This window comes from Candida parapsilosis, contig 005569, assembly GCF_000182765.1.
Source record: "Candida parapsilosis strain CDC317 annotated contig 005569".
Taxonomy (NCBI): Eukaryota; Fungi; Ascomycota; class Pichiomycetes; order Serinales; family Debaryomycetaceae; genus Lodderomyces; species Lodderomyces parapsilosis.
Window position 1 is genome coordinate 1,865,458 of NW_023503278.1, and position 22,279 is coordinate 1,887,736.

General features: G+C 39.6%; 11 protein-coding genes and 1 non-coding gene across 12 annotated transcripts; 7 read left to right on the forward strand and 5 right to left on the reverse strand. All coding sequences in view use genetic code 12, as the record gives it.

Moving 5' to 3' along the window:
* Positions 1-141: 141 nt before the first annotated feature.
* On the reverse strand, positions 142-2,913 carry AGE1 (Age1p; the record flags this gene model as incomplete). Its single annotated transcript, XM_036807161.1, has 1 exon — positions 142-2,913. One exon carries the CDS (start codon positions 2,911-2,913, stop codon positions 142-144), a length of 2,772 nt encoding a protein of 923 aa, XP_036664025.1.
* Positions 2,914-3,242: 329 nt separating this feature from the next.
* On the forward strand, positions 3,243-5,138 carry CPAR2_108860 (uncharacterized protein; the record flags this gene model as incomplete). Its single annotated transcript, XM_036807162.1, has 1 exon — positions 3,243-5,138. One exon carries the CDS (start codon positions 3,243-3,245, stop codon positions 5,136-5,138), a length of 1,896 nt encoding a protein of 631 aa, XP_036664026.1.
* Positions 5,139-5,162: 24 nt separating this feature from the next.
* On the reverse strand, positions 5,163-6,149 carry MAK32 (Mak32p; the record flags this gene model as incomplete). The annotated part of the gene is made up of 1 exon (XM_036807163.1): positions 5,163-6,149. The coding sequence occupies one exon, from the start codon at positions 6,147-6,149 to the stop codon at positions 5,163-5,165; it is 987 nt and encodes a 328-aa protein (XP_036664027.1).
* A 159-nt stretch (positions 6,150-6,308) lies between these two features.
* On the reverse strand, positions 6,309-7,973 carry CPAR2_108880 (uncharacterized protein; the record flags this gene model as incomplete). Its single annotated transcript, XM_036807164.1, has 1 exon — positions 6,309-7,973. The coding sequence occupies one exon, from the start codon at positions 7,971-7,973 to the stop codon at positions 6,309-6,311; it is 1,665 nt and encodes a 554-aa protein (XP_036664028.1).
* Positions 7,974-8,473: 500 nt separating this feature from the next.
* On the forward strand, positions 8,474-8,557 carry CPAR2_it_cp_Thr(CGU)_38. Its single transcript is given in 2 exon segments — positions 8,474-8,509; positions 8,522-8,557. It is a non-coding gene; the product is annotated as a tRNA-Thr (tRNA).
* Positions 8,558-10,430: 1,873 nt separating this feature from the next.
* On the forward strand, positions 10,431-13,712 carry ENG1 (endo-1,3(4)-beta-glucanase; the record flags this gene model as incomplete). The annotated part of the gene is made up of 1 exon (XM_036807165.1): positions 10,431-13,712. The coding sequence occupies one exon, from the start codon at positions 10,431-10,433 to the stop codon at positions 13,710-13,712; it is 3,282 nt and encodes a 1,093-aa protein (XP_036664029.1).
* A 161-nt stretch (positions 13,713-13,873) lies between these two features.
* CPAR2_108900 (uncharacterized protein) lies at positions 13,874-15,136 on the forward strand (the record flags this gene model as incomplete). Its single annotated transcript, XM_036807166.1, has 1 exon — positions 13,874-15,136. The coding sequence occupies one exon, from the start codon at positions 13,874-13,876 to the stop codon at positions 15,134-15,136; it is 1,263 nt and encodes a 420-aa protein (XP_036664030.1).
* A 185-nt stretch (positions 15,137-15,321) lies between these two features.
* On the forward strand, positions 15,322-16,401 carry DAO1 (Dao1p; the record flags this gene model as incomplete). The annotated part of the gene is made up of 1 exon (XM_036807167.1): positions 15,322-16,401. One exon carries the CDS (start codon positions 15,322-15,324, stop codon positions 16,399-16,401), a length of 1,080 nt encoding a protein of 359 aa, XP_036664031.1.
* A 215-nt stretch (positions 16,402-16,616) lies between these two features.
* On the reverse strand, positions 16,617-16,850 carry CPAR2_108915 (uncharacterized protein; the record flags this gene model as incomplete). The annotated part of the gene is made up of 1 exon (XM_036807169.1): positions 16,617-16,850. The coding sequence occupies one exon, from the start codon at positions 16,848-16,850 to the stop codon at positions 16,617-16,619; it is 234 nt and encodes a 77-aa protein (XP_036664032.1).
* Positions 16,851-17,264: 414 nt separating this feature from the next.
* On the forward strand, positions 17,265-17,765 carry MRPL27 (mitochondrial 54S ribosomal protein mL41; the record flags this gene model as incomplete). The annotated part of the gene is made up of 1 exon (XM_036807170.1): positions 17,265-17,765. The coding sequence occupies one exon, from the start codon at positions 17,265-17,267 to the stop codon at positions 17,763-17,765; it is 501 nt and encodes a 166-aa protein (XP_036664033.1).
* Positions 17,766-17,813: 48 nt separating this feature from the next.
* HFL1 (DNA polymerase epsilon noncatalytic subunit) lies at positions 17,814-18,566 on the forward strand (the record flags this gene model as incomplete). Its single annotated transcript, XM_036807171.1, has 1 exon — positions 17,814-18,566. One exon carries the CDS (start codon positions 17,814-17,816, stop codon positions 18,564-18,566), a length of 753 nt encoding a protein of 250 aa, XP_036664034.1.
* Positions 18,567-18,568: 2 nt separating this feature from the next.
* CPAR2_108940 (uncharacterized protein) lies at positions 18,569-22,054 on the reverse strand (the record flags this gene model as incomplete). Its single annotated transcript, XM_036807172.1, has 1 exon — positions 18,569-22,054. One exon carries the CDS (start codon positions 22,052-22,054, stop codon positions 18,569-18,571), a length of 3,486 nt encoding a protein of 1,161 aa, XP_036664035.1.
* Between the last annotated feature and the right edge of the window lie 225 nt (positions 22,055-22,279).

Below are 22,279 nucleotides of genomic sequence, written 5' to 3' on the forward strand. Positions count from 1 at the left end.
TGGAATATCAAAAAAGGAAAACTAGTTGTAAGCATATATTTCATGTTTGTGGTTTTTGTGATAATATTTGTGCGTTCGGCTTCTAAAGACTCACAAAAAAAAAAAAACCAAAAAGGGCGCATTAATGACACAAACCGAGCCTTAACTAAAACCATTCAAAGTAACGCACTTCATCTTCCAGTACTCAATAGCCTCCGTTGATAAACCCACATTAGCGTTGGGAGATTTTGGAGACCCAAGATTGGTGCAGCCATTCAGCACTAAAAGCTCCGAGAGAACAAAATATTTCACTTTGGCATCATCAGTATCAACCTCCATGAACTTTCGCAAGCTGTACTCAAATATGGAAACCACGGTATTCTCTTCTTTGTTTGATGGTTTTATTTGAATGTTTAGGTTGACGTCGGCCCCACATAAAATTGCTTTTATAACATCGTGTACTTGTATTTGTTGAATTGATTTGATCAACAAATTATTCACATCCGGTAATACCACTAAATATTTCTTCTTGTAATACTTGTTTCTAATAAAATTTAATCTTGCTTCATGACCAGTATTTGCATTAATTCGTGGACCCGATAAGTTTTCTTCCATAAATTCGTTAATTCGTCTGTTATTGACAAATCTCAATAACATCTCCGTCTCCTTTGAAAAGTTGTCAAGAGTCAACGACCGGACCTTGCTGATATGCGACCCAATATTTCGATGGCATGATGCGCAATTCACGCACATGCAAATCAAGGAGTTTATGGAAACCCACTCAACCAGCTCTGTCAGTCTGCAATCGATACACATATCATTGTCACTGTCAGGTATGTTTCTCACCAAACTCAAATGAGAAGATTCTGCAAATAAATCTCGAGAAACAATTGATACAGGTGACACACTTTTGTCATAGCTGTCTCCAGGAATAATCGGTTTAGTAGTGAAATCTGTGAGTACTTTCCCTAGACTCTTCTTACCCTTCTTTTGCGTAGTGCCGAACCTTTGCTCTAATCTTTTTGTGTCTACGAGCTGACCAGCATTGTGTAGTGCCTTGACCCACTTGTTTCTATCATCATTGTCAAAGGCCTGAAATACATGTCTTACCCCTGACGATGTCAAAATCTCAAAGCAGTATTGTCTTTTGTGGTAATTGACAACTTTAACACTAGACAATGCAATTTCAATCGGAGCACTTATGGGTGACTTTCCTTTGCGCCAATCGGAGTACTCCGTCAACTGCCCATCCTTAAGAACAACCCACTCTTTATGCCAACTGGAATTCTTTTGACCACTAAGCACAAAAAGAATACCCGACTTGTCTGAATCACCAGTTTGGGACTCGTTTGGTGGACGCACATCGGCAAATATCAAGTCAAAGTTATCCGTTGTAATCATAAACTCGTCTATATTATCATCATGGGAACTGGTGGAAATTTTGGAACCAGAATAACTGAGGCTGTTATGTCGTATCAAATTTGTTAATTCTTCGTTGGATTGACAAGCTTCAATTTTTTGTCTCAACTGATACTTTTCACTGTTAAATCGTGTCAAGGCAAATAAGTAAATTTGGTAATTGGGTGAAATCAAATCAAAGTTGGCGCTATCTGAAAACATGGCAAAATTCATCAACTTCGGGTGCGACTTGTTGTAGGGTAAATTCATGAATTTGAAGAGCTTTTCCGCTAAATTATTGGCGTATTGGTTATTGGAAATCTTGCTGAGTTGGTTCAAATAATCAAACTTTGAGAGTTCAAACTTTTTCCTTTTGGACAAGAGCTTAGAGTCCGGTCTCTCTTTCTCGTTGGCCAAATATTTATTCATCCATGCGTAATACTCCTTAGAATCTGCTTCAAATTGTTTCTTGATTTGTAAAAGCTCGGACTGGCTTGTGGTTTCCAATTGTGATAAAGGAACATTGTCTATAACTTTTGTGAGGGCTTTACTATCGCAAACTTGATCAAAAAAGAAGCCGAGATTTTTCTCGAATGGCTCGAATAATCGTACGAAGGCGCGCTGGAAATCTTGCTTGAATCCAAATGCCTCGATAAGTTGTGAGTTGAAGCCAACAACACGGTTTATCCCCTCTACAATTTTCGACTTCGTGCTTGCCACTCGCCTCATACTTGATTCCAATACCCGAAAGTCCTCTATCAAATTCAAGTAATTTCCACGCATTTTGGGAATAGACTCCTCTAAGCTGCTTAAATGTTTTCTAAATTCTGGTCCATCTTCGATACTGAAACTAAATTCTCTTCTAAAATCACCTAAACTAAAGCTCTTGGATTCAGGCTTTGTTTGTGGGGTTGTAGTTGTATTTGTTTCTTCTTTGTGATCTTTGACGGTTGCAAGCTTGTTCACCCATACGCTGAAATGAAGAAGGTAGGAATACTCCTCTGAACTGGGATCGTGTTCCCATAAGGATATGGATATCTTTTTGTCATTCATCGTCGTGGAATCAAAAGAATCATTGATGATCAACTTTTGAAACTCAGAAACACTATCTTCGATTGGCAAGTTTTTGCACATCAATTTTGAAACATCAATTGTGGACCCAGTTGCATCACTTGCCAACTCTCGCAACGTAGACACGTCATTAACCCCGGAAGATTTGACAATCAATAAATTTCTGTCACGAAACCCTGCCGTCGTTTTGATTGAAACATGAAGTTTGAACTTGTTGAGGTGTGGGTCAACTTTTATAAGCAAAGGATAAGTTGACTTTTCACTCTCATCCACGTTTTCAATGTAGCTGATGGCTTCATGACTCTCCAGTCGCTGGTGACAAATCTCCCCCACCAGTTTATCCTCGCGAAGAGAAACTCTTATACTTTCTGCATCGTCCTGGCCAGTGAAAAACAATTTATTGAGCAGAACATTCGCCTTTGAAACCTGGTAATAAGGGAATGCTATCTTTGATAGGTGGTCCATTGAATGATAAAATTGAGATATTTGAAGAAGATTTGGGAGGTTGGTTCCTAAAACAAGTAGAATTGTGTACAATTTAATTTTTTTCTTTTATGTTTTGTTACCCTTCTCTGATTTTTTGGAACCATTTTTTGATATCAAACAGAGATAGCAACTAATTTCACTAATAGCATAGCATTGAAAATCAGCCTTTACCAAATATAGACTGTTGCTCACCCCCACCTCCTGCATTATCCAACCAACAACTTTGTCTGGAACAAATAATCACAACTATATACATACACACACACACACGCATCACTGCATCATCGAAACGACATCTCCCCTATACAATGAGAAAGAGGACTCCCGCACCTAGGAAACCTAGGAAACCTAGGAAACACACGACACTGCTGCTTGGAATCAAACAGCCTCGAGCAACTACCGTTACTGGTACTATTGTCATGCTCGATGATCCAAATGAACACGATGATGTCAACTCAATGAAGAAGTCAGCCACCGGTGTCATTTTGAACCCTCAGCCGCATGATTCACCCAATGATCCATTGAATTGGTCAGTATGGAAACGCGATTTGTGCTTGTTGATTATTGGATTTGCTAGTTTCTTGGGAGGTGGCCAGTCTCCAATACTAGCTGCGGGATTGGGATCTTTAGCTACTGAGTTTGATAAACCCTTGACGACAATATCCTACTTGGTTGGTGGGTTTATGTTGTCGTTGGGTGTTGGATCAGTTATCGCTAGTCCTACAGCTGTGCTCTATGGGAAAAGATTGGTATACATTGCTGGGACATTTATATTTGCAATGGGTGCAGTATGGGGAGGCGCAGCTAATAGTTTTGGCAATTTGATGGGGGCAAGAGTGCTAACTGGTATTGGTGCTTCCCCCACTGAATGTTTACCTAGTTCCACGATTGCCGAGATTTATTTTGCTCATGAACGAGCGTATAGAATTGGACTTTATACAATGTTGATGTTGGGTGGGAAAAACATCATCCCTCTATTGTCTGCATTGGTGTTTCAGTATTTGGATAGACATTGGTTGTTTTGGATCTTGGCCATGTTTTTAGGATTCACCACCATTATGATTATTTTATTTGTTCCCGATACATTTTGGGATAGGACGCCAACACCATCAAAAAGATCCATAGCTGAGACTGAATTGGCACAAAATGTGAAATCGTACCATCCACCTTCACAAAGACCCAATGCGTTTGCGTTGCAGAGTAATCGTCAGCAACGACCCAGTTCATCGTCACAGGATATACATAGTCTTTCGTCATCGGTTGTTGATTATACTGCTCAAGGAGTAACCGAAAAGCCTGTCGCCATAACCGAATCAACTCAACCACCAGTTGAATACCAAAAGAATAGTTACTGGAAAGACGTGAGAATATATCAAGGGCGTTTTACCAAAGATAGTTGGTGGATGGTTGCATTACGACCATTTGTGTTGTACACGTACCCCCATGTCCTATTTGGTTCCTTTATTTACTCGTTGGCCGTTGTCTGGCTTATTGTCATTTCAGAAACAATTGCCGAAATTTTCAGAAACCCACCTTATGGATATAGTCAACAAACAGTGGGTCTTTTCTACATATCACCATTTATTGGTGGAATCATTGGATCGTTGTCATGTGGATTGATTTCAGACAGATTAAGTCGATATTTTGTTGCTAAGAATAGAGGTGTTTATGAACCAGAGTATCGCTTGGTTATGATTATTCCGTCCACATTGCTCATTGCTATTGGATTGATGGGGTACGGATGGTCATCAACAGTACAAGATCCGTGGATTGCTCCAGTGATCTTTTTTGGAGCCATGTCCTGTGGCTCATCCATGGCATCAACTACAGCAATTACTTTTTCCGTGGATTCTTACAAGATGTTTGCTTCAGAAACGTTGGTTTCGTTTAATTTTTTGAAAAACTTGCTCGGTTTTTGTTTTTCATTATTCAACAATAAATACGCGGCACAACAAGGTTACAAATCAGCATATGTCACGTATGGAGGTATTCAATTGTTTGTCAGTTTGTTTGCTATACCGTTGTACATTTATGGTAAAAAGTTGAGAAATTGGACCGATGAAAAGGAATTGATGAGAAGTTTGTATCATGAGGATAATGTACCGCCTAGTGTTTCATCGAAAAGCAAGTATGACTATGATGAGTCAATTAGTAATGTCTCAAGTGAAGAGCGTGCCAGGAGTATGCATGAGGAGGCTAGATAGAGAGTTTGCCTTGAAAAAGTTTGCTCATATCCAATTTAAGTTTACGTTCAATTCTTCATTATTTCGTAGGTAGATATCGACCCTTTCTTGTAAAGTTTTGCCATTGAATTTCATTCCATCCTCACTCACTTTAGGCATACCTAGCCTTTCGATGATGCATCCGCTTGCGATATTCCCACATACTCCACCTACTTCCCAATCATGTTGGCTTAAATACCACCCCATCATGAACCCACCGCAAAACGAATTTCCACCTCCTGTAACATCAATCACATCAGCCTGGTTTTGATGATAGGCGGGTAGTTTATATAGCTTGCCAGAAATAGTCCTAATGCAACATCCATCTGCACCACAACGAATAACAGTCCCTGAGTTGGCCAACTTTTGGTATTGCGTAAACTTTGAGCAAAGTTCTGCAGCGTTCAATTTGTTGCCATTGGAAACGAAAGCAGAAGCTTCATCTAAATTAGGAGTGAATACGTCAATCAACGATAATAGGTCTCGTAATTTCTCATAGTTCGAAGAAATGCAGTCATCAGGAAAGGGCTCGTAGATATACTTTGCTGTAGGATTCACCTTGCTGATCTTTTCTATTATATCTCGGCATCTCTCGATTGTGCAAATCAAGTGATAACAGTTGCTATATTTCAATTCATCATATTGAAAAATATCCTCAACTTGAATCCTTCTCTTCTCAGTCTTATAATGGAAATGACGAATTCCCTTGATGTATGTGTTGACACCTCTAGTAGTCAACCGATGATAATTTCGTCTGAATACAACACCTGTTTGCCAGGATTCTATTTCTTCGTGAACCAGAGAAGGAAAATCTGTCCCTTCGTCAATGATCCCACTGATTTGTTGGCTTAGTTTCGGTGGTGACACTATGCGTGCTCCGATCATGGCATAAGTACCTGCTCCACCAATGATATTGGCCTGCTTTGGTGCTGGCGGGTCTATGTAAAGATTTTCATCTATTATGAACATTCCCAAAGTAGTGAAGATCGTCATTGTCGGTAATGGCAAAGGTGGTTCATACAATATGATAGAAGATAATGCAATTTGTTTTTTCTTTTCTCTGTTTGATTTGTTGCAAAACTGTTGAAGTAAAGTTAAGCTGCAATTTACGAAATAAATAAAAATTATCTACTCTACCTTATGAGCTGCTGACTACTCTTGTTCATCGTCATAATCAACCATATAGAACGATTGGATTAGACAAATCAACGCAAGAGCACCTAGCACAAGCCAAGGTACACTACCAACCTCATGTTCGTTACACCAAGTCATAAAATGTCCGAAAATTATTGGACTAACACCTCTAGCTAACGAGTTTAAGCTCAAGCTTGACCCATTGATTAAAGCCCGGTGTTTCTCCGGTGAAGCCCTGTGAACTAGGATCATTGTTGTGGGAAAGGCTACTGAAACTGAGCCACAAATTACCATACTTGTGATGTATAAAAGACCAGTAGATAGCTGTTTGTTGTTTGATAGGTTGTATTCCGGTGTAGCAAATAAAAAATAAGGTATTATAGCATATGCTAGAGGCACCAAGGAATACGACATTCGTAATATGGTTATTGATTTGAAATGGTGATCTAATACAGGAAACAAGAAGATCACTGCAAGACTTCCTATTATCCCTGTTGATGATAGTAATGCACCTATGTCATTAGTCTGCCACCCAAAACCACCCACAATTGTGAATGGAAAACTTAACTTGTCCACCAGTAACTGACTAGCTAATAACACTGGCATAAACTCCGAATACAACACTGTATGGAAGCAAAGTAAGAAATTGGACATCACTGTTTGCACAACTGGAACAGTGAAAACTTCTTTCGTGAATGACTGGCTCACATTTGCCGATATTGAATGTCCGTCGTTGGATACCACGGGGCCAAGTTGTTCCGATGAGTACCTTCGTCTAGCCGCATCTCCAAATCTACGCGATATCAATGTATTGTCGATTTCTTCTTCATTCTCCGCACCCTCCTCGTCATCCCCATCGACTGCAGAGTAGATTTCAGAAGGTTGCAATAGTTCTGTTCTTTCGTGAAGTTGCTCAACGTCGACAGAAAGTTTATCCCAAAATCTTATTGGAACATCCAACCCTAATCTTTTCAAAATCCAATCACCAACCACCAACCCATAATCCTTTCTGTTTTTAAACTTCTCCGAAGTCTCTTCCAAGAACAAGAACCCCATAACAAAGCTGAAAAAGAGATATCCCGCCAAAACAATGTTTGACATTGCGTAAGGATGTTTGTTGACAAAGTCATTGTAGTTGGTTAGCTCGGGCAGTCTCGCCTTATGAGGTCTTGTAAACCATGAACTGCTTCCAATTAAAGGTCCAATAATCAGGCCAATCCCCCACATCACCGACAACGCTGTAAACGCCATATTCTGGTGTTTCTTTTGCACCGCAACTTCACCGATAGCTACTCTCATGACTGCTATGTTTCCATTCAATGCACCCATTAATGATCTCGCAATCAAGGCCATGGTGAATGTTGACGAAAAGCCAAATAAAAGACTAGAAAGAGCGGTGCCAATGACACCAAATAGCAAAACTGGCTTCCTACCGAATCGAACCGAAGCTTGTGCATATTGCACTGAAAATAGAAATTGAAAAATGGCAAATGAGGCTGATAGGTAACCGGCGTATGTGGCAATTTCAGCCAGGTTATCAGTGATATTAAAATCTTGAATCATGAAAAAGATGTAGGCAAAAATCGAAGTGAAGACCATCGGCTCACCGAGTCTGATTAAGCAAATTAAAGTGAGTTGCCATGTAGGAAACCCCTTCATTTGTTCCCAGAATCCTTTTGGCATGGCTGATAAAGTTGTGTGGTGTTGTAAAAGAGGTTTTTGATTAGTGAGACACTATTTAATACTCAACTGGCTCTTTTTTCACTGGAATTCACGAAGGCGGCAATGGTAACGATCAAGTACAGGTGATGTATGTGTATATATTCATTTAGATTCTGATAAATTTTACTATACATGACTAATCAGGTTTATTTAAATTGCAGATTGAAACAAAAACAATTTTTCTATTGTTCCTCAATGCCTAATTTAGATTGTAAATTGCGTCACTCCAATTGAAGAACTGGTCGGTGTGATTGGGAAAAGCTGCTAGTGTAAAAGAAAAAACACCTTAAGTGGTGATGGTCAACCTTTGAGATGTTAGAAGATCACTGTTGTAAATTTTTTTACGTACCTTGTGGATCCCATACAAGGGCATTAAATTTAACTGTGGCACTTTAATAAATCTTCACGTGAGAGAATACTTGTCCGTGATTATTAGAAATACCTCAATTTGGTGAAATTTAGCCCGCTTGGCCAAGTGGTAAGGCGCTCCACTCGTAATTTATACTGAAATGGAGCGATCGTCGGTTCAATCCCGACAGTGGGCATAAATTTTTTTTCGTATGCCTAAAGTAAGGTATGACTCTTTTTTCAGAAGGAATCTTGTAGAAAACTTTATCAGATGTAAGCTTGCTTTCCGCGCCCATTGAAGTGACGCTCAAGCTTTGCGGAAAGTCGAGGGACCGCTTTGCACATATATCTTATTTCTTTCTTCCAACGAAGTTTCCTCGTTTTTTTTTTTTTGACCGAGAAAGTTGCAAAATATCTTGAAAATGTTATGACTTGTCAAACGCTGAGCTTTTCACAAACTTAACAAAACAAAATCAATCCCCTATTTTATAAAGGTTTATTCAATCTTTTGAGTCACAGTAACGGACTGAGCTGTAACATCGGGTCGATCTCAATTATGACAGCCGCAGGTGCACATATCCACTCAGGGTAAATATGCTTGCCTTGTTTCTATAATGAACCCCTCTTGTAGAGATGTTTTGACTTTATCGTACATAGTGACTAGAGTGTCGCCGGTCGTCAACCATCATTCTAAATGAGAAAGCAACTCGTGTCAGTTTTTTTAACGAAGAGTCAGTTTGACAGCAAAAGTGGTGCTTAGATACTCATAACTATTTCGCGAAATGACCACGTTCTTCGCCCTCGTGGTCGTCTTTTAATTAATCATGTTATGTATCACTAATACTCCTCAAATGTGGAAATTCTCTCTCGCGCACAATTCTAGGGGGTATGGTGATACATAACAGTTATCTTATCAAAGTTTTAAACTTCGTAACATATGCACCCCTGATGATTCAAAACTTGGTTACCTTGTCGATTTATGGTAGTATCTGCGTAGTAGTTAGCAACTGGAGATCAACGGTTTCAAAAAGGGGTGAGAGAGATACTTACAAACCCAACGCTGTCGTCTTGGCACAAAAAAACTACACATCAATTGAATAAGTTACTCATGATAATGTTTAACCCCCCAACCCCTTATAGCTTGAATTTAGTTTGTAACCGCGATTCGTTGTGAACACCATCAAAAGCGTGATAGAGCCTCAACCCGAGAATCCAAAATTCATGATCACATTTCTTTAATGTGTCAGGTGTGTATTTCTGGTATAGCAATACACTTCTCCCAGCATTTTTTTTACTACATCCATTACCGTATTTGGGGTTTGAACTTCATTCAAAAATTTTTTTTTGGTGCTGGCTATTTTTGTTTTTCTTTTTATTTTTCTTGCAGATTGAAATATTATTTTCTGCATTTGTTTATATTGTTCACGTTTGTGTAACATGCAGTGGCGACTAAAAAGAAAACTCTTTTTGATTTGAATTGAACTTTGAGGTTGATCTCAACCAAATTCATTCCCAAAAACAACTCCTTCGAACAAGCCACTTGGTAACTAGGCACCACCCAAATTTTGAAAAAAGTGTTCTCGAAATTTTAGTTCGATCAGTCTTATGCGCATATACTCTTGGATAATTGTCTTGCCGATTCTAAACCAAGAGCCAGCACAAACATTCAGACTAAATGCTATCCCTCAAAGTGACCAGTCTCTGTTTACTTAAAGCTATAATGTAGTCATAAAACATCCACAAAACTCAAGAAATCAAAGGTGATTTATTTACGTTGAGCTCGTATTCATAGAACGCGCTTGCAATAAGAAAGGCTTTTGTGTAAAGAAACAGAAAGTCTCAATTTTGTGTGAAAGTACAATTATTTTCTGATCTTATTGCAAACAGAGAACCAGTAGAGCACAGTGCATGCTGGATTCATAGCGTTTAGGCATCAAACTATATAAACATACTGAAATAAGCCAATGTTTTCAATGTCAATTACATATATTCCCCGATTTCAACCGATTTCAACTACCAACTACAATAGTCTTTCGTTTAAACAATTTATATTCAAAGTACTCTTGAACCATGAATTTGAAAGTATTGTTGATAGCTGTTTTGCCGTTCATGGCAGCCAAGGTTACAGCAGAGACTGAAGAAGATGAAACATTGACAGTCACTAGGACACACTTTGTGACTAACCCTTGCGCCAGCTATTTCGCCAGCAGTCTATTACCAAACAACCCGGAAGGATTGACTACAGGAATTCCTGTTGTTTTCGTTCAAGTTCCAAAAGCCAATGCGAATCAAAAAGAGAAGATTCAAGTAACTTCCACTATTACGCGTACCAATACCCACATAGTCTACAAGACTGGAGTGCCGAAATCAAAAGGTGGAATACAAAGCAAGACAAACAACGACGCTTCATGTAGCACGATCACTGCGTATTCAACAATCACCCATGAAACCTCCACTTGCTCGTCTGATAAATGTCAAGTCCATACCTACACAACTGTCCTTCCAAGTGTTTACACCATCACTGGAGACACCACGGCAGAGGAGACGTCCACGGCTAAAGTAAAATCGAATCCGGAAAGCCAAAAGGCAACTAACAAGATCCAGGGGTCACTCAGCTTATCAGGTGTTGTTGGAGATGCGTCACGCGATACACAACTCGCCTCTCCCTCAACCACCTCCGTTGACGTTGCCGAAACCACCACAACGTCAACTATATTTAGTGCCACTAAAACACCAGAAAGCACTTACAGCCCCTCAACTTCCTTGGAGTCATTACCTACAACAAAATCAGCTCCAGTAACTTCACAATCAGTTGTTTCAGAAAGTAAATCAGTAACAATAGATATTTCTTCGATAACAGATGATGTCACAATTTCAAATAACGCAACCGAAGTATCAACAATCAATAGCAACTCAACAAGTGCATCTCAATCAACGTCCAGCAATCCTTTATCTGAGTCATTACAGCCGCTTGAGACCACGTTGTCTACCATTCTCATTAGTGCTTCCGCCACCGGGCCATACTTCAACTCATCAATAGTGTCAACCTCATACTTGACAAGTGCCATATCTACCGAATCATTTGAAACATCCATATCTAGCTCGCAATCACCGTCAGAAGAATCATCAGGTGAATCTTCTTCCACGCCCACCTCCTCAAAAGAAACTGAAGTTGCCATAGCCACTGATACCTGCTATTCAGGAGATTTGTTCTCACCTATTGATACCAATGCACCACCTTCAATCTTCCCCAGACAGCAATTACCCTTATCAATCCCATCGGGTGTGAACAACAATGGTGCACCTATACAAACTAACAAGTTTTATGCAAATTTATTCCTAGGCGATCAAGACTTGATGGTTTATACTTATCCTTATGGATTGTACTGGAGCAAAGAAAGCTACTATGGCTTCGGGGTTCAGCACACAAACGTGTCCGATCGAGTATTTGGATCGCAAAATACAAACAATCGTGGAGTTTCATCTTATTACTTTAATCCCACCAACAATGGAGAAATAATTCTCTCAGCTACCGAATTTGCTCACAGTTCAATGCATATGGGACTCAGCGATATGACAGAAATGGCGGCTAAAGTCAAGCTCTCAACCACTGCCGGTCAAGATTTGAACTATCTCGAAATTCCTATCGTTCAAGGTATGGGATTCGTCACAGGGGTTTACAACGGTAACTTAGTTCCGGAATTGAATTCATTGTATGGCTTCAGAACTTTGGAATTGGAAGAGTCTGACGCTTTGCTATCAAATATATTGAAATACAGAGCAACTCTATTTAATGGAGTCAACTGGTTGATTTACATAACGTTGCCAACAGAAAATGACGATTTTGAACTCATTGCAGAAGACTCATATCACTTAAAAGCGTCAAAGTCTGTCGATGGATTGATCATCCAAGTTGCTATTGCCCCCGAGACTTCAAAGGATCAATTTTATGACGCAGCTGCAGGAATGTACGTAACAGATGCCTCTATTCAAGGGAGCGTTGTTTGCTCATCATCAGCATTATACCTGTTTGTATACGAAACATCCGGTTCTTCATCCAGTGGCAATCCAATCGTATTCACTTTGCCACATCACCTCCAAACATTGACGACAACGTCCGGGGCAACAGGAATAACTGTTTCTTCCCAAACTAAAGGAGAAATGACTGCATTCTTGACCAAGAAATTATCATTTTCAGACACAATTGATAAAAATATCAAGTTTTTGCCATACATTGCTGGAAAAACTGGCCAATTATCATATTCTAGCGACCAATTGACACTTCTTGCCACTTCAGCAAATGACGAGCTTGCGGTAGACATTGCAAGCACTGTTGCGAACATGAATTCCAACTATTTTTCGGGTAAAGTTCTTGACAAATATGCACAAATTTTATTAGTGGTTAGTGAAATTATTAATGATGACGCGGTAACAAATGCAACATTGGCCGAGTTGAAGGATGCATTTGAAACATTTTTAAGCAACCAACAATATTTTCCATTGATGTATGATACAAAGTTCGGTGGAGTCACCTCCACTGCCGCTCAAAATGGCGATGACGGTGCAGATTTTGGAAGCGCTTTTTATAATGACCATCACTTCCACTATGGATACTTTGTTCACGCTGCTGCTGTTGTAGGTCATATTGACAAAAAACTTGGTGGTACATGGGCTGAAGATAATAAAGATTGGGTCAACTCTTTGGTAAGGGATGTTGCCAACCCATCAAGAAGTGATCTGTATTTCCCCGTTTCAAGATCATTTTCGTGGTATGATGGACATAGTTGGGCGGCAGGATTGTATGAAAGCAATGACGGTAGGAATCAAGAGTCAAGTTCGGAAGATATTCACTTTGCTTATGGAATGAAGTTGTGGGGAAATGTGATTGAGGATTATGCAATGGAGGCAAGAGGTGGTTTGATGTTGTCCATAATGAGTCGTGCTTTCAACTTGTACTTCTACTACAAGTCAGATAACACCGTTCAGCCACAAGAGATACTTCCAAATAAGGTCAGCGGTATATTCTTTGAAAATAAAGTCGAGTATACAACGTACTTTGGCACTCCAGACCAACATCCAGAATACGTCCATGGTATTCACATGTTGCCAATAACCGCAGCCAGTTCATCAGTAAGGATACCATCGTACGTGCAAGAAGAATGGCGGGATCAGATTTCAACGTTCATTGATAACGTAAACAGTGGATGGACGGGAATCTTGAGGTTGAATCAAGCAATAATTGACCCTCGATCGTCGTTTGAGTTTTTTAGCTCAAAAGACTGGTCGGACAGGTATTTGGACAATGGACAAAGTCGTACATGGAGTTTAGCTTTTTCAGGTGGTGTTTTATAGTTTGGTTGTATAGTACTTTCGTTATATATTTTAGTGGTAATTCAATTCGTTTTCAAAAACCAACTTTTACTTTAGAGAAAAAAAAACAAAACTTGTGAGAGACGTTCACTATTTTGGACACTCGTAAATTCAAAAAGAGTTAGTGTTGATCAATTCACACGATGTTTTCCTTTGCAAAAAAGCTAGTCGACCGCTTGGAGGGCCATACTACGCAAGAATCTTCACGTCATGACTCGTATTTCAAAAATGCCACTCAGATAAACAACAAAGGGTTTGCACTTCGAGTATTGCATGTTGAACCTCACTCAACAGCACATTCCAAAGGGTTTGAATCATGGTTTGATTATATCATCAGAATCAATTCGCACGAATTGCCAATGCAATATCCCATGGCCAACTTCCCATACTCTGTCAATGAGGATGGCAGTATAAACTATGGTTCGAACACATCATCTGAACAAGCAGCTGCAGTGAACTTTAATTTGTTAGCGCAAGAGTTGCTGACTATAGCAAAAACAAAACAAGAACTCACGCTCGATGTATGGAATGCCAAAGGTGGTGTGGTGAGGCAAATTAACGTTCCGTTGGAGGAATTTTCCCAAGTGGAGAAAAGCGCTCAAGATGATGGTGATGACGACGCTTCCACTATCAACTTGTTTGTCGAAAAGTTCAAAAAGATTGGCTTGACGGTGGAATCGCAACATTTGAACACCGCCACGTATGTTTGGAGGATTTTAACTACTCACCAAGGGTCACCAGCTTTTAGGTCTCAATTGGTCCCCCAATCTGATTTCATTATCGGATGCGATTCTGCATACTCCACCGATGGCTCTGGTAAAGGGCTACTTGCAAAGGGTGGCGAATCACTTTTGTCCAATACCGTATTGAACTATTACAATTACTACCACAATCAAACCCATGAAGAATACATTCCAATAACACTTTATGTGTACAACCATGACTATGACATATTGCGCCCTGTTACGGTGAACTTATCTCGCAATTGGGGAACTGGGCAAAGCCAAGGAATTCTTGGATGCGATGTAGGCTATGGTTTACTTCACCGTATCCCAGAGGTTATTGGTAAGTTTGAAAACAACTCGGTAATTGACGATGTGTTGTTTGAAAGCAATCAAGACACGGAGTATCAAGGTGATGCAGGAGCCTCGGCGGTCACACCTCAACCTTTCGACTCCAATGCCAACATCATCAACACAGCTCCGCCACCAATGGGCTCTGTCATGTCTTCATCGCACCCTCCAAAATCATCAGGCCGAAAAAAGAAACATGTGTCTGCACTCAACTCTGGTGAATCATTGAGCGATTACATGAATGAGGAACTAGAGAAATCAAAAAAGTTGGATGATAGCTCAAAGCCAAAAACTTCCACAGACAACGTACCCCCTCCACCAACGAGTAAGTAGATGAAACCCATTAAGTCGCATATAAAAAAACTCTGTTGACGTAGTTGAATTTGCCCATACATTGTAGGCTTCCTAATATATGCAACCGTGGATAAGTTCCATCAACAACGCGGAAAAAAAAAAGGGGACAGCTTTGTTCAACCCCACTAATTAAACCCCGGATTTTACCAATAAGAACATCACCAATGGTTACAATTATTGTACTAGGGGCAGGCGTCGTTGGTCTCACAACTGCCATTGAACTTAAGAAATGGGACCCAAGTTTGGATATTACTATCGCAGCACACCACTTTCCTGGAGATCTTGACCCCTTTTACACTTCACCATGGGCAGGTGCCAACTGGCAATCGTTTGCCACTGGTCAAGATGTTGAACTACAAAAAATTGATAAACCAGGCTACGATAAGTTTATGCGGTTAGCTAATAATGATCCAAGAGCAGGTGTTTGGATTGTTGACGACACATCGTACTACACAAATTATGAAGTAGCTGCAGCCAAGGGTAACTTTCTGAGTTTCATTCCCTGGTACAAGAACTTCGTTAAAGGATTCAAAATACTCGAGGAGGATGACATTCCATTTGACGATATTTCTTTTGGCACCACGTTCAAAGGTGTCGTCATATCTGTTCCAATATACCTTTCTTACTTGGTTCAACAAAATAAAGAATTAGGAAACAAATTCAAAAAAGTCCCCTATATCAAAAACATCAATGAGGCAAGAACTGTCACAGATCATCCCGATTATGTCATTAATGCAACTGGGTTGGGGGCTACTAAAATTAATGGAGTAGTTGACAAGAAAGAGAACTTTCCTGTCAAGGGTCAAACGCTTTTAGTAAAAAACAATGCCAAATCAACTATCTCCGTCCAAGGATTCCCCGGGTTACCTAACGAGATGCTTTATGTTATGCCGAGACGGGATGGTGGCTCAATTATTGGCGGATGTTTTAGACCAGAAGACGAATCCACTGAGGAAGACAAGGATTTGACAGCGAGATTGATAAGGAGAGCAACCAAATATGTACCCGAATTGGTGGATCCCAAATTTAAGAATAATCCAGCGACGATTGTGATTGAAAGAGTTAATATAGGTTTCAGACCATTCAGAGAAGATGGACCAAGGATTGAAGTAGACCCTAAATATAAGTGGTTGATTCACGACTATGGAGCAGGGGCTGGTGGATACCAGGGAAGTGTTGGCATGGGGCGCAAGGTAGTGGAAGTTTTGAAAAAGGAGTTAGGAAATGTGAAATCAAAGATCTAAAACTTTAAGGATATACAATGCGCTATGCGTGACAAATGATTAAAAATTATGAATTAACATTCTCTATATATGTAGCAAGGTAAGTAAAAAGATAACTGCATTTCTCGAGTCCTTTGGGGCGATTCCTCTCTACCTGTCTAATCAAACGCAATGCTAACACTGGGACCGAAGTCATTCTATCAATTAACAGTCTCTACTCCTCGCTTCCAGCAATCTTAATGGCATATGATACCAATCAATCTATTGAATAACGATTTGCCTCCTTGTTTGGCATATTTCTTTACATGTTCTTTATCCGTGTGCTCAGAAACGAATCCTGCAGCTTTGTTTTGTTTGGCCAGAAGAGGAGTTGGTTTGTCTGAGTAAGTGTGAGTCTTGACATTGAGATCTGTGTACCCATGTTGTGACGGAAAGAATCCTTTGTTCTTTGGCTGTTCTGGAATGGACATGCTGTGTAGATTGAGGATGTTTATTAGTTTGTGCAGAACAGTGGTAATAATACTTCTGAACTGGTTTAATTTTATGATTGCTCTAGTGTCGATATCGTTATCTTTTGCAATTTTGCGAGATAAAATGAGAACGGCTGATTAACCAAAAGTTGCATCGAGCTACAAGACAATGAAAAAAATGAAGCGAGGGAAGTGACAGATATCACTGCGCTCTTTCAATATTAGTACACATAAAGAGACTAAACCAACCACCTTCGAAGTGTCACATACATGTGAATTACACTCTAATTGTGGGTTTTGGACTATACAGTCCAGCCGAAAAATGGTAGCACCGCGTATCAATCCAATATTCGAAGCGAAAATTTTTCTCCTAAGGTTGTTTGCAAGACATCTATTATTTTCAGTTGATCAGTGATGAGAGCAACGCAGGTACTTAATTTTCAAGCTTCAGTTCAGGCCACTTTAAGAAGACCATGGAAAACGTTTAGAGATGGAACTTTATACTATGGAATGTTGAAATCTGGGTCAAAAAGACATCCATTAACAACGAAACAAGGTAATAAGCATTACTACAAAGGTACCCGCTCAACCGGTATAGGTCATTTGGACAGCCGTGGGAGGTACCACATAGATTGGAACAAGGTCAGGACATACGTAGTTCCAAGTGGTCTAAATACTACAAATTTGAAGGCATTAGTTTCACCCAATTCACCTCAATTTATTCAAAAAGTAGAGGGGTATAAAGATAGCTTCAAAAGTCCCGAACTAGCTTTACACAATGCCATCAACTTTATCGAAAATGGGGCAAATTATTCTGAAATTGATTTAGAAAAAGAAGGATACCTAGAAAAGATTGTGCATCCCAAGCTAAAATCAGCCAAAGAAGAAAACCTTGATGGTGAAGAGCAAAACTAAAACGAGACAGCTTTCTGCTTTGTATATAGTCAATTAGAAACCAAAACGATGATCATGAAGATTATACCAAAATGTAGATTAATTTTGTGGTGGAAAAGAAAATCAAAAAGCCAATTGCAAAAGGACGCGTTGACCTTTCTCTTCAACAACACTACTTTTAATATGACTGACGACAACGCTGTGAACACGACCAATCCATCGGCAGAAGTTGAGCCTCAGCCTCCTCAAGACACTGCTGTGCCTCATGATGACTCCACGAATGGAGAACAAGACTCTCTGCAAATGTCACTCCCCATGTCCAAGATCAAAAAGATTTTCAAAATGGACCCAGATTTTTCAGGAGCAAGTCAAGGTGCGATTTACGCCACGGGATTGGCTACAGAGCTATTTGTTCAATACTTTGTTGAACAGGCCAGTCTAATGGCAAAAGTGGACAAGCGCAAAAAGATACAATATAAAGACTTTGCTAATGCCGTCGGTGGTCATGATGCTTTGAATTTTTTGAGTGATACGATACCCAAAACTCATGCAATAGGTGACCTAATACAAAGAAAAAAGGTTAATACGCTAGAGTCTATTCAGCCAAACCGAAATCCAGAAGAAAGTAGGCCAGCTTCAAAAGCGCCCGCCAATGTTGTATCAAAACCTGATCCAATACTCCCCAAAGGCCAACAAATTCTCAATTTCGGCTCTGCTTCTAAAGAGGAAACCCCCGTCAGGAAAGCAGGAATAAACGATTTAGTATCTTCTCAAAGCGAGAGTAATTCCGGTGATGTACAAGATGTTGAAATGAAGGATTAAAACTATGTACATGGTATAGATTTTGTTTTCAACACTTCCAATATACATTGCGTATCTCGTGAAAAATTCAAATTCTGTGGTATTTGAAGTCCGTAACATAATTTAAGTATTTCAAACCTAGTCAAGTCAGGTATTGTCTTTTCGTAATTTTGAGCACCCACGATTAGAAACTCCACTAAAGACTCTTTTAACAAAGGGAATGATTCAAGCGTGACTAGTGCTTTCTCTGCAACAACAATGCCGGTTTTTTGCTTCACCTTCAGCGACTTCTTTATTAATTCCGAATGTTTCGAAATAAAGCTCCACGTTTCTTGAAATTTGCTGCTAAAAAAGTACTCCTTCTGGTTTTTGTCCTGATTCAAAATCTCGGTAACAAATTTTAGCGACTCAATAGTGATGTTGATCTGTTCCCGAGAAAGTGTAGTTCGCAAGTCAACTACAGTTGACAATGAATTGGACGCCGTAATTAATGTAACTAAGACGGACCAGTTACTTGCCATCGTTGGCAAGACCAACTTGTAATCAGTACAAAGTAATGGAAAGATAAGCCGAAGTGTTTTAATGATTTGTGCTTTCAAAGTATAAGACGGTTGAGAAATCAATGTAAAGCCGTAATTGAATATACGTTTCAAAACGTCATAGATTACTTTCGGTATCGGCGAAATCCAAGGTTCTTCGTTCGCCTCTATGTTTTCTTCATCTTTTTGCTCGCCCTCTTCTTCGTCGTCGGAATCACCACCTAATTCATCCATTTCACCAAATGGCTTATCGTCTGTTCTCTTGAAGTATTCCTTTCCAGCATCGAATTCAGCAAGTGGATCAATGTGACTTTTATCTTGCAAAAAATGCATCAATTGTTCTTTGCACATCATCCCCCACGGCTTGAATGGGGACTCGTTGATTTTATGGTTCTCAATTGCCCTGTCATTTTTTATAAATGCTTGTTTGACTTGTTCCACGAGCACTTCAAACACTACGAAAAATCCTTCCACCAACTGATTATACCCGTGATATGAGTCTAATATCACAAAGATATCAGAAAATATATCAAATAGCTGGTTGCTTTCCAATAATTGCATTCCCGCAATCTTGATTAAGATTATCAATATTCCAGGAAGCAGTGGAGTCAAATTACTAGCCACAGTCATTTGCATACTTATGGCGTCAACCAAATAATCCAGATTGTCCAAGATCAATTTTGTCAACGAGCCGTCATAATAACAATCCACAATAGCTTTGAGGGTATGTTGGGCCTGAGATTGAATTTGTGGTTTGTTTGTCATCGTCAAGAACTGAAACAAGCATAGCAAATAGTCCATGAGCACATCAGATCTAAATGAGGAGGGAGATATTGAACCAACAACACATCTAACCGCTTCAATAGCTGAAGCATACGCTAGCTCATCATCAAAGTTCGCGAGATCCCCACTTTTATCAGCAAAAACATCCAATATCTCTTCCGCTTTCAATAGCAAGAGATACGGTGCTTCAGTTTCACCTGAAGTGTCATTTATAATCACGTCCGAGCTTTCAACATTCACAAACTCAGAGAGATCAAAATCGTACAGCTTTTGCAAGCTTTCTCTAGCAAAATTCGATGCAAGCCACAAAGCAACCCCCTTTTCCAAAGCACTTGAGTTCATCGAGTCTTCCAATAAACCTTCTAAATCCAGCAACTCAAGACCATTTCCACCTCCGTACTTCAACTTGGATAAGAATGAGACAAACGACACTAAATTGGACTCCAATACCTTTGAGCCTAGACCAATGGTCAAGCCACCTTCGGAAGTAAATGAGTTATGATTCCATTCCGAAGATAAGAGCTGAAGTTGGTGCACATACAGAAGCCTACTGGCAGGCTTTGATTTCAGTACTGTTTTGATATTTTTGGCATTGATATGACCAGGAAGCTCTATATTGTCTAGTTGGTTCAGCGTATTGACATCAACCAATAACGAAGGAGCCAGGGACGAGGAGTTTGGACGCTTTGAATTTTCCAATTTTACATAATCCACTGTCATCTCCAGCAACAACAGCAAACACCGTTTCTTTAGCAGTTTCAACTCAGTAGAATCACTTTCTTGCTTCCATGATAATCGGCCAAGCATTGCAAAATGAAGCTTGATGGCATCCAAGTTTAGTGTCACTTTGTCTTCATCTGTTGAAAAAAAAACCACTGATAATTTGTTATCAATCAAACTCGATAGCTTCCCTCTCACTACTTCGTAGTAGGCATTACATTTGTCATCATCAGTTTCAATAACCTCCATAATCCTAGAGCAAATTTGCACAATTTTTGTATTTGAGTCCTCTTTTTCCCAAGACGATGCAAAAACCAGTATTGCACAAATATCTAAAACTAGAGGGATAAACTCGTTATATAAGGATATAAAGCAGCTGCCCATGACTGATGTAATGAAATTTAAAACTTCTTCACTAAGCTCAGCTCTTGTTCGTAAACGATCCTTGTTTCTTGAACTTAGTAGAAGTGACTTGAAAAGAATGACCAAGGTAATCTTCAATTGTTTCGAGGTTGCTATAAGCCACAGCATAGTCCTATGCCCATGTTCTTGAATTGAAATATCGCTCCTTTCGGAACCATCAAGTGTCTTCTCATCCTCATCCCATACCGTGGGAATCTCCGAAAGGTTTGCCACACCGTCCAAATTCAAGTTTGCATGTAGATCTCTGTCATTGAAAGAGCTACATATGATACTGGACAATAATCGCAATATTTGGATAAACAATCGATAATTGATGTTTGAGTTTAAGGAGACGAAATTGGTCAATCCCGAAACTATACCAGGAAGAATGGTTGACTTTTTTTCCGAATCTAGCTTCAGAACCGAATTTTGTATTAACTGGCAACAATCAACGAGGACACCAACAGCCTCTTGATCACTTGCTCGTGTAGAATTGAGTATTTCGAGTGCCAAAATAATGCTTTTGCTTAAAAAGTGAAGTCTTCTTTCGGCTTCCAGAAAATAGGAATTGTTAAGCGAATGCACCACCTCATTAAGCGTATAAACCGACGAAGCCTTAAATCTTAATGACTTGGCATTGATAGAGCTTGAACTGATATTCGAGTCCCCTCCAATTAGAAAAAGAACCAACGGAAACAACTGGTCGAAAAGGGAGTGATTGACATTGAACTTCCAACAATGTTCCACCAAGTAACCAATTATAGACAAGATATGCTGTACAATTGCATCACTCAAGTCCAGTTTTTTTAATAAGTTTGATATAGGGAAAAAGATGTAGTCAGCAATGTTCGGTAAAAGTATTAGTTCCGCTCGTGTTCGACCGTCTGGACAAGCAGATTTCAACTCATCTTCAATTGCCGTTAAAAGGGAGACTACTTTTGATTCATTGATAGTAGACATGAGTGCTTCTTGAGTAAGCTGAACGCAAAACGGTTTTACCTTTTGAAAAACTTGCTGAGAAAATGCTCTTTGATCTTGACCATTGGTAGTGTTTTGAAGTGACATACTCTGCCGTTAGGTGAATGATGATCTTTGGATAGTCACTAGAATGCGAGTTCAATTCGGTAGATATGGAGTGTGCATATAAACACCCACCTCTTACACAAAATGCAAACACCACTTTTCTTCATTAAAAACCAGTGAAAATTTTTCCTTCTTTTCTTTCAATCCTCTTTCCATCAAAGCATTCATTGCGCAAAACTCACACTCAACCACATTTAAATGTATGTT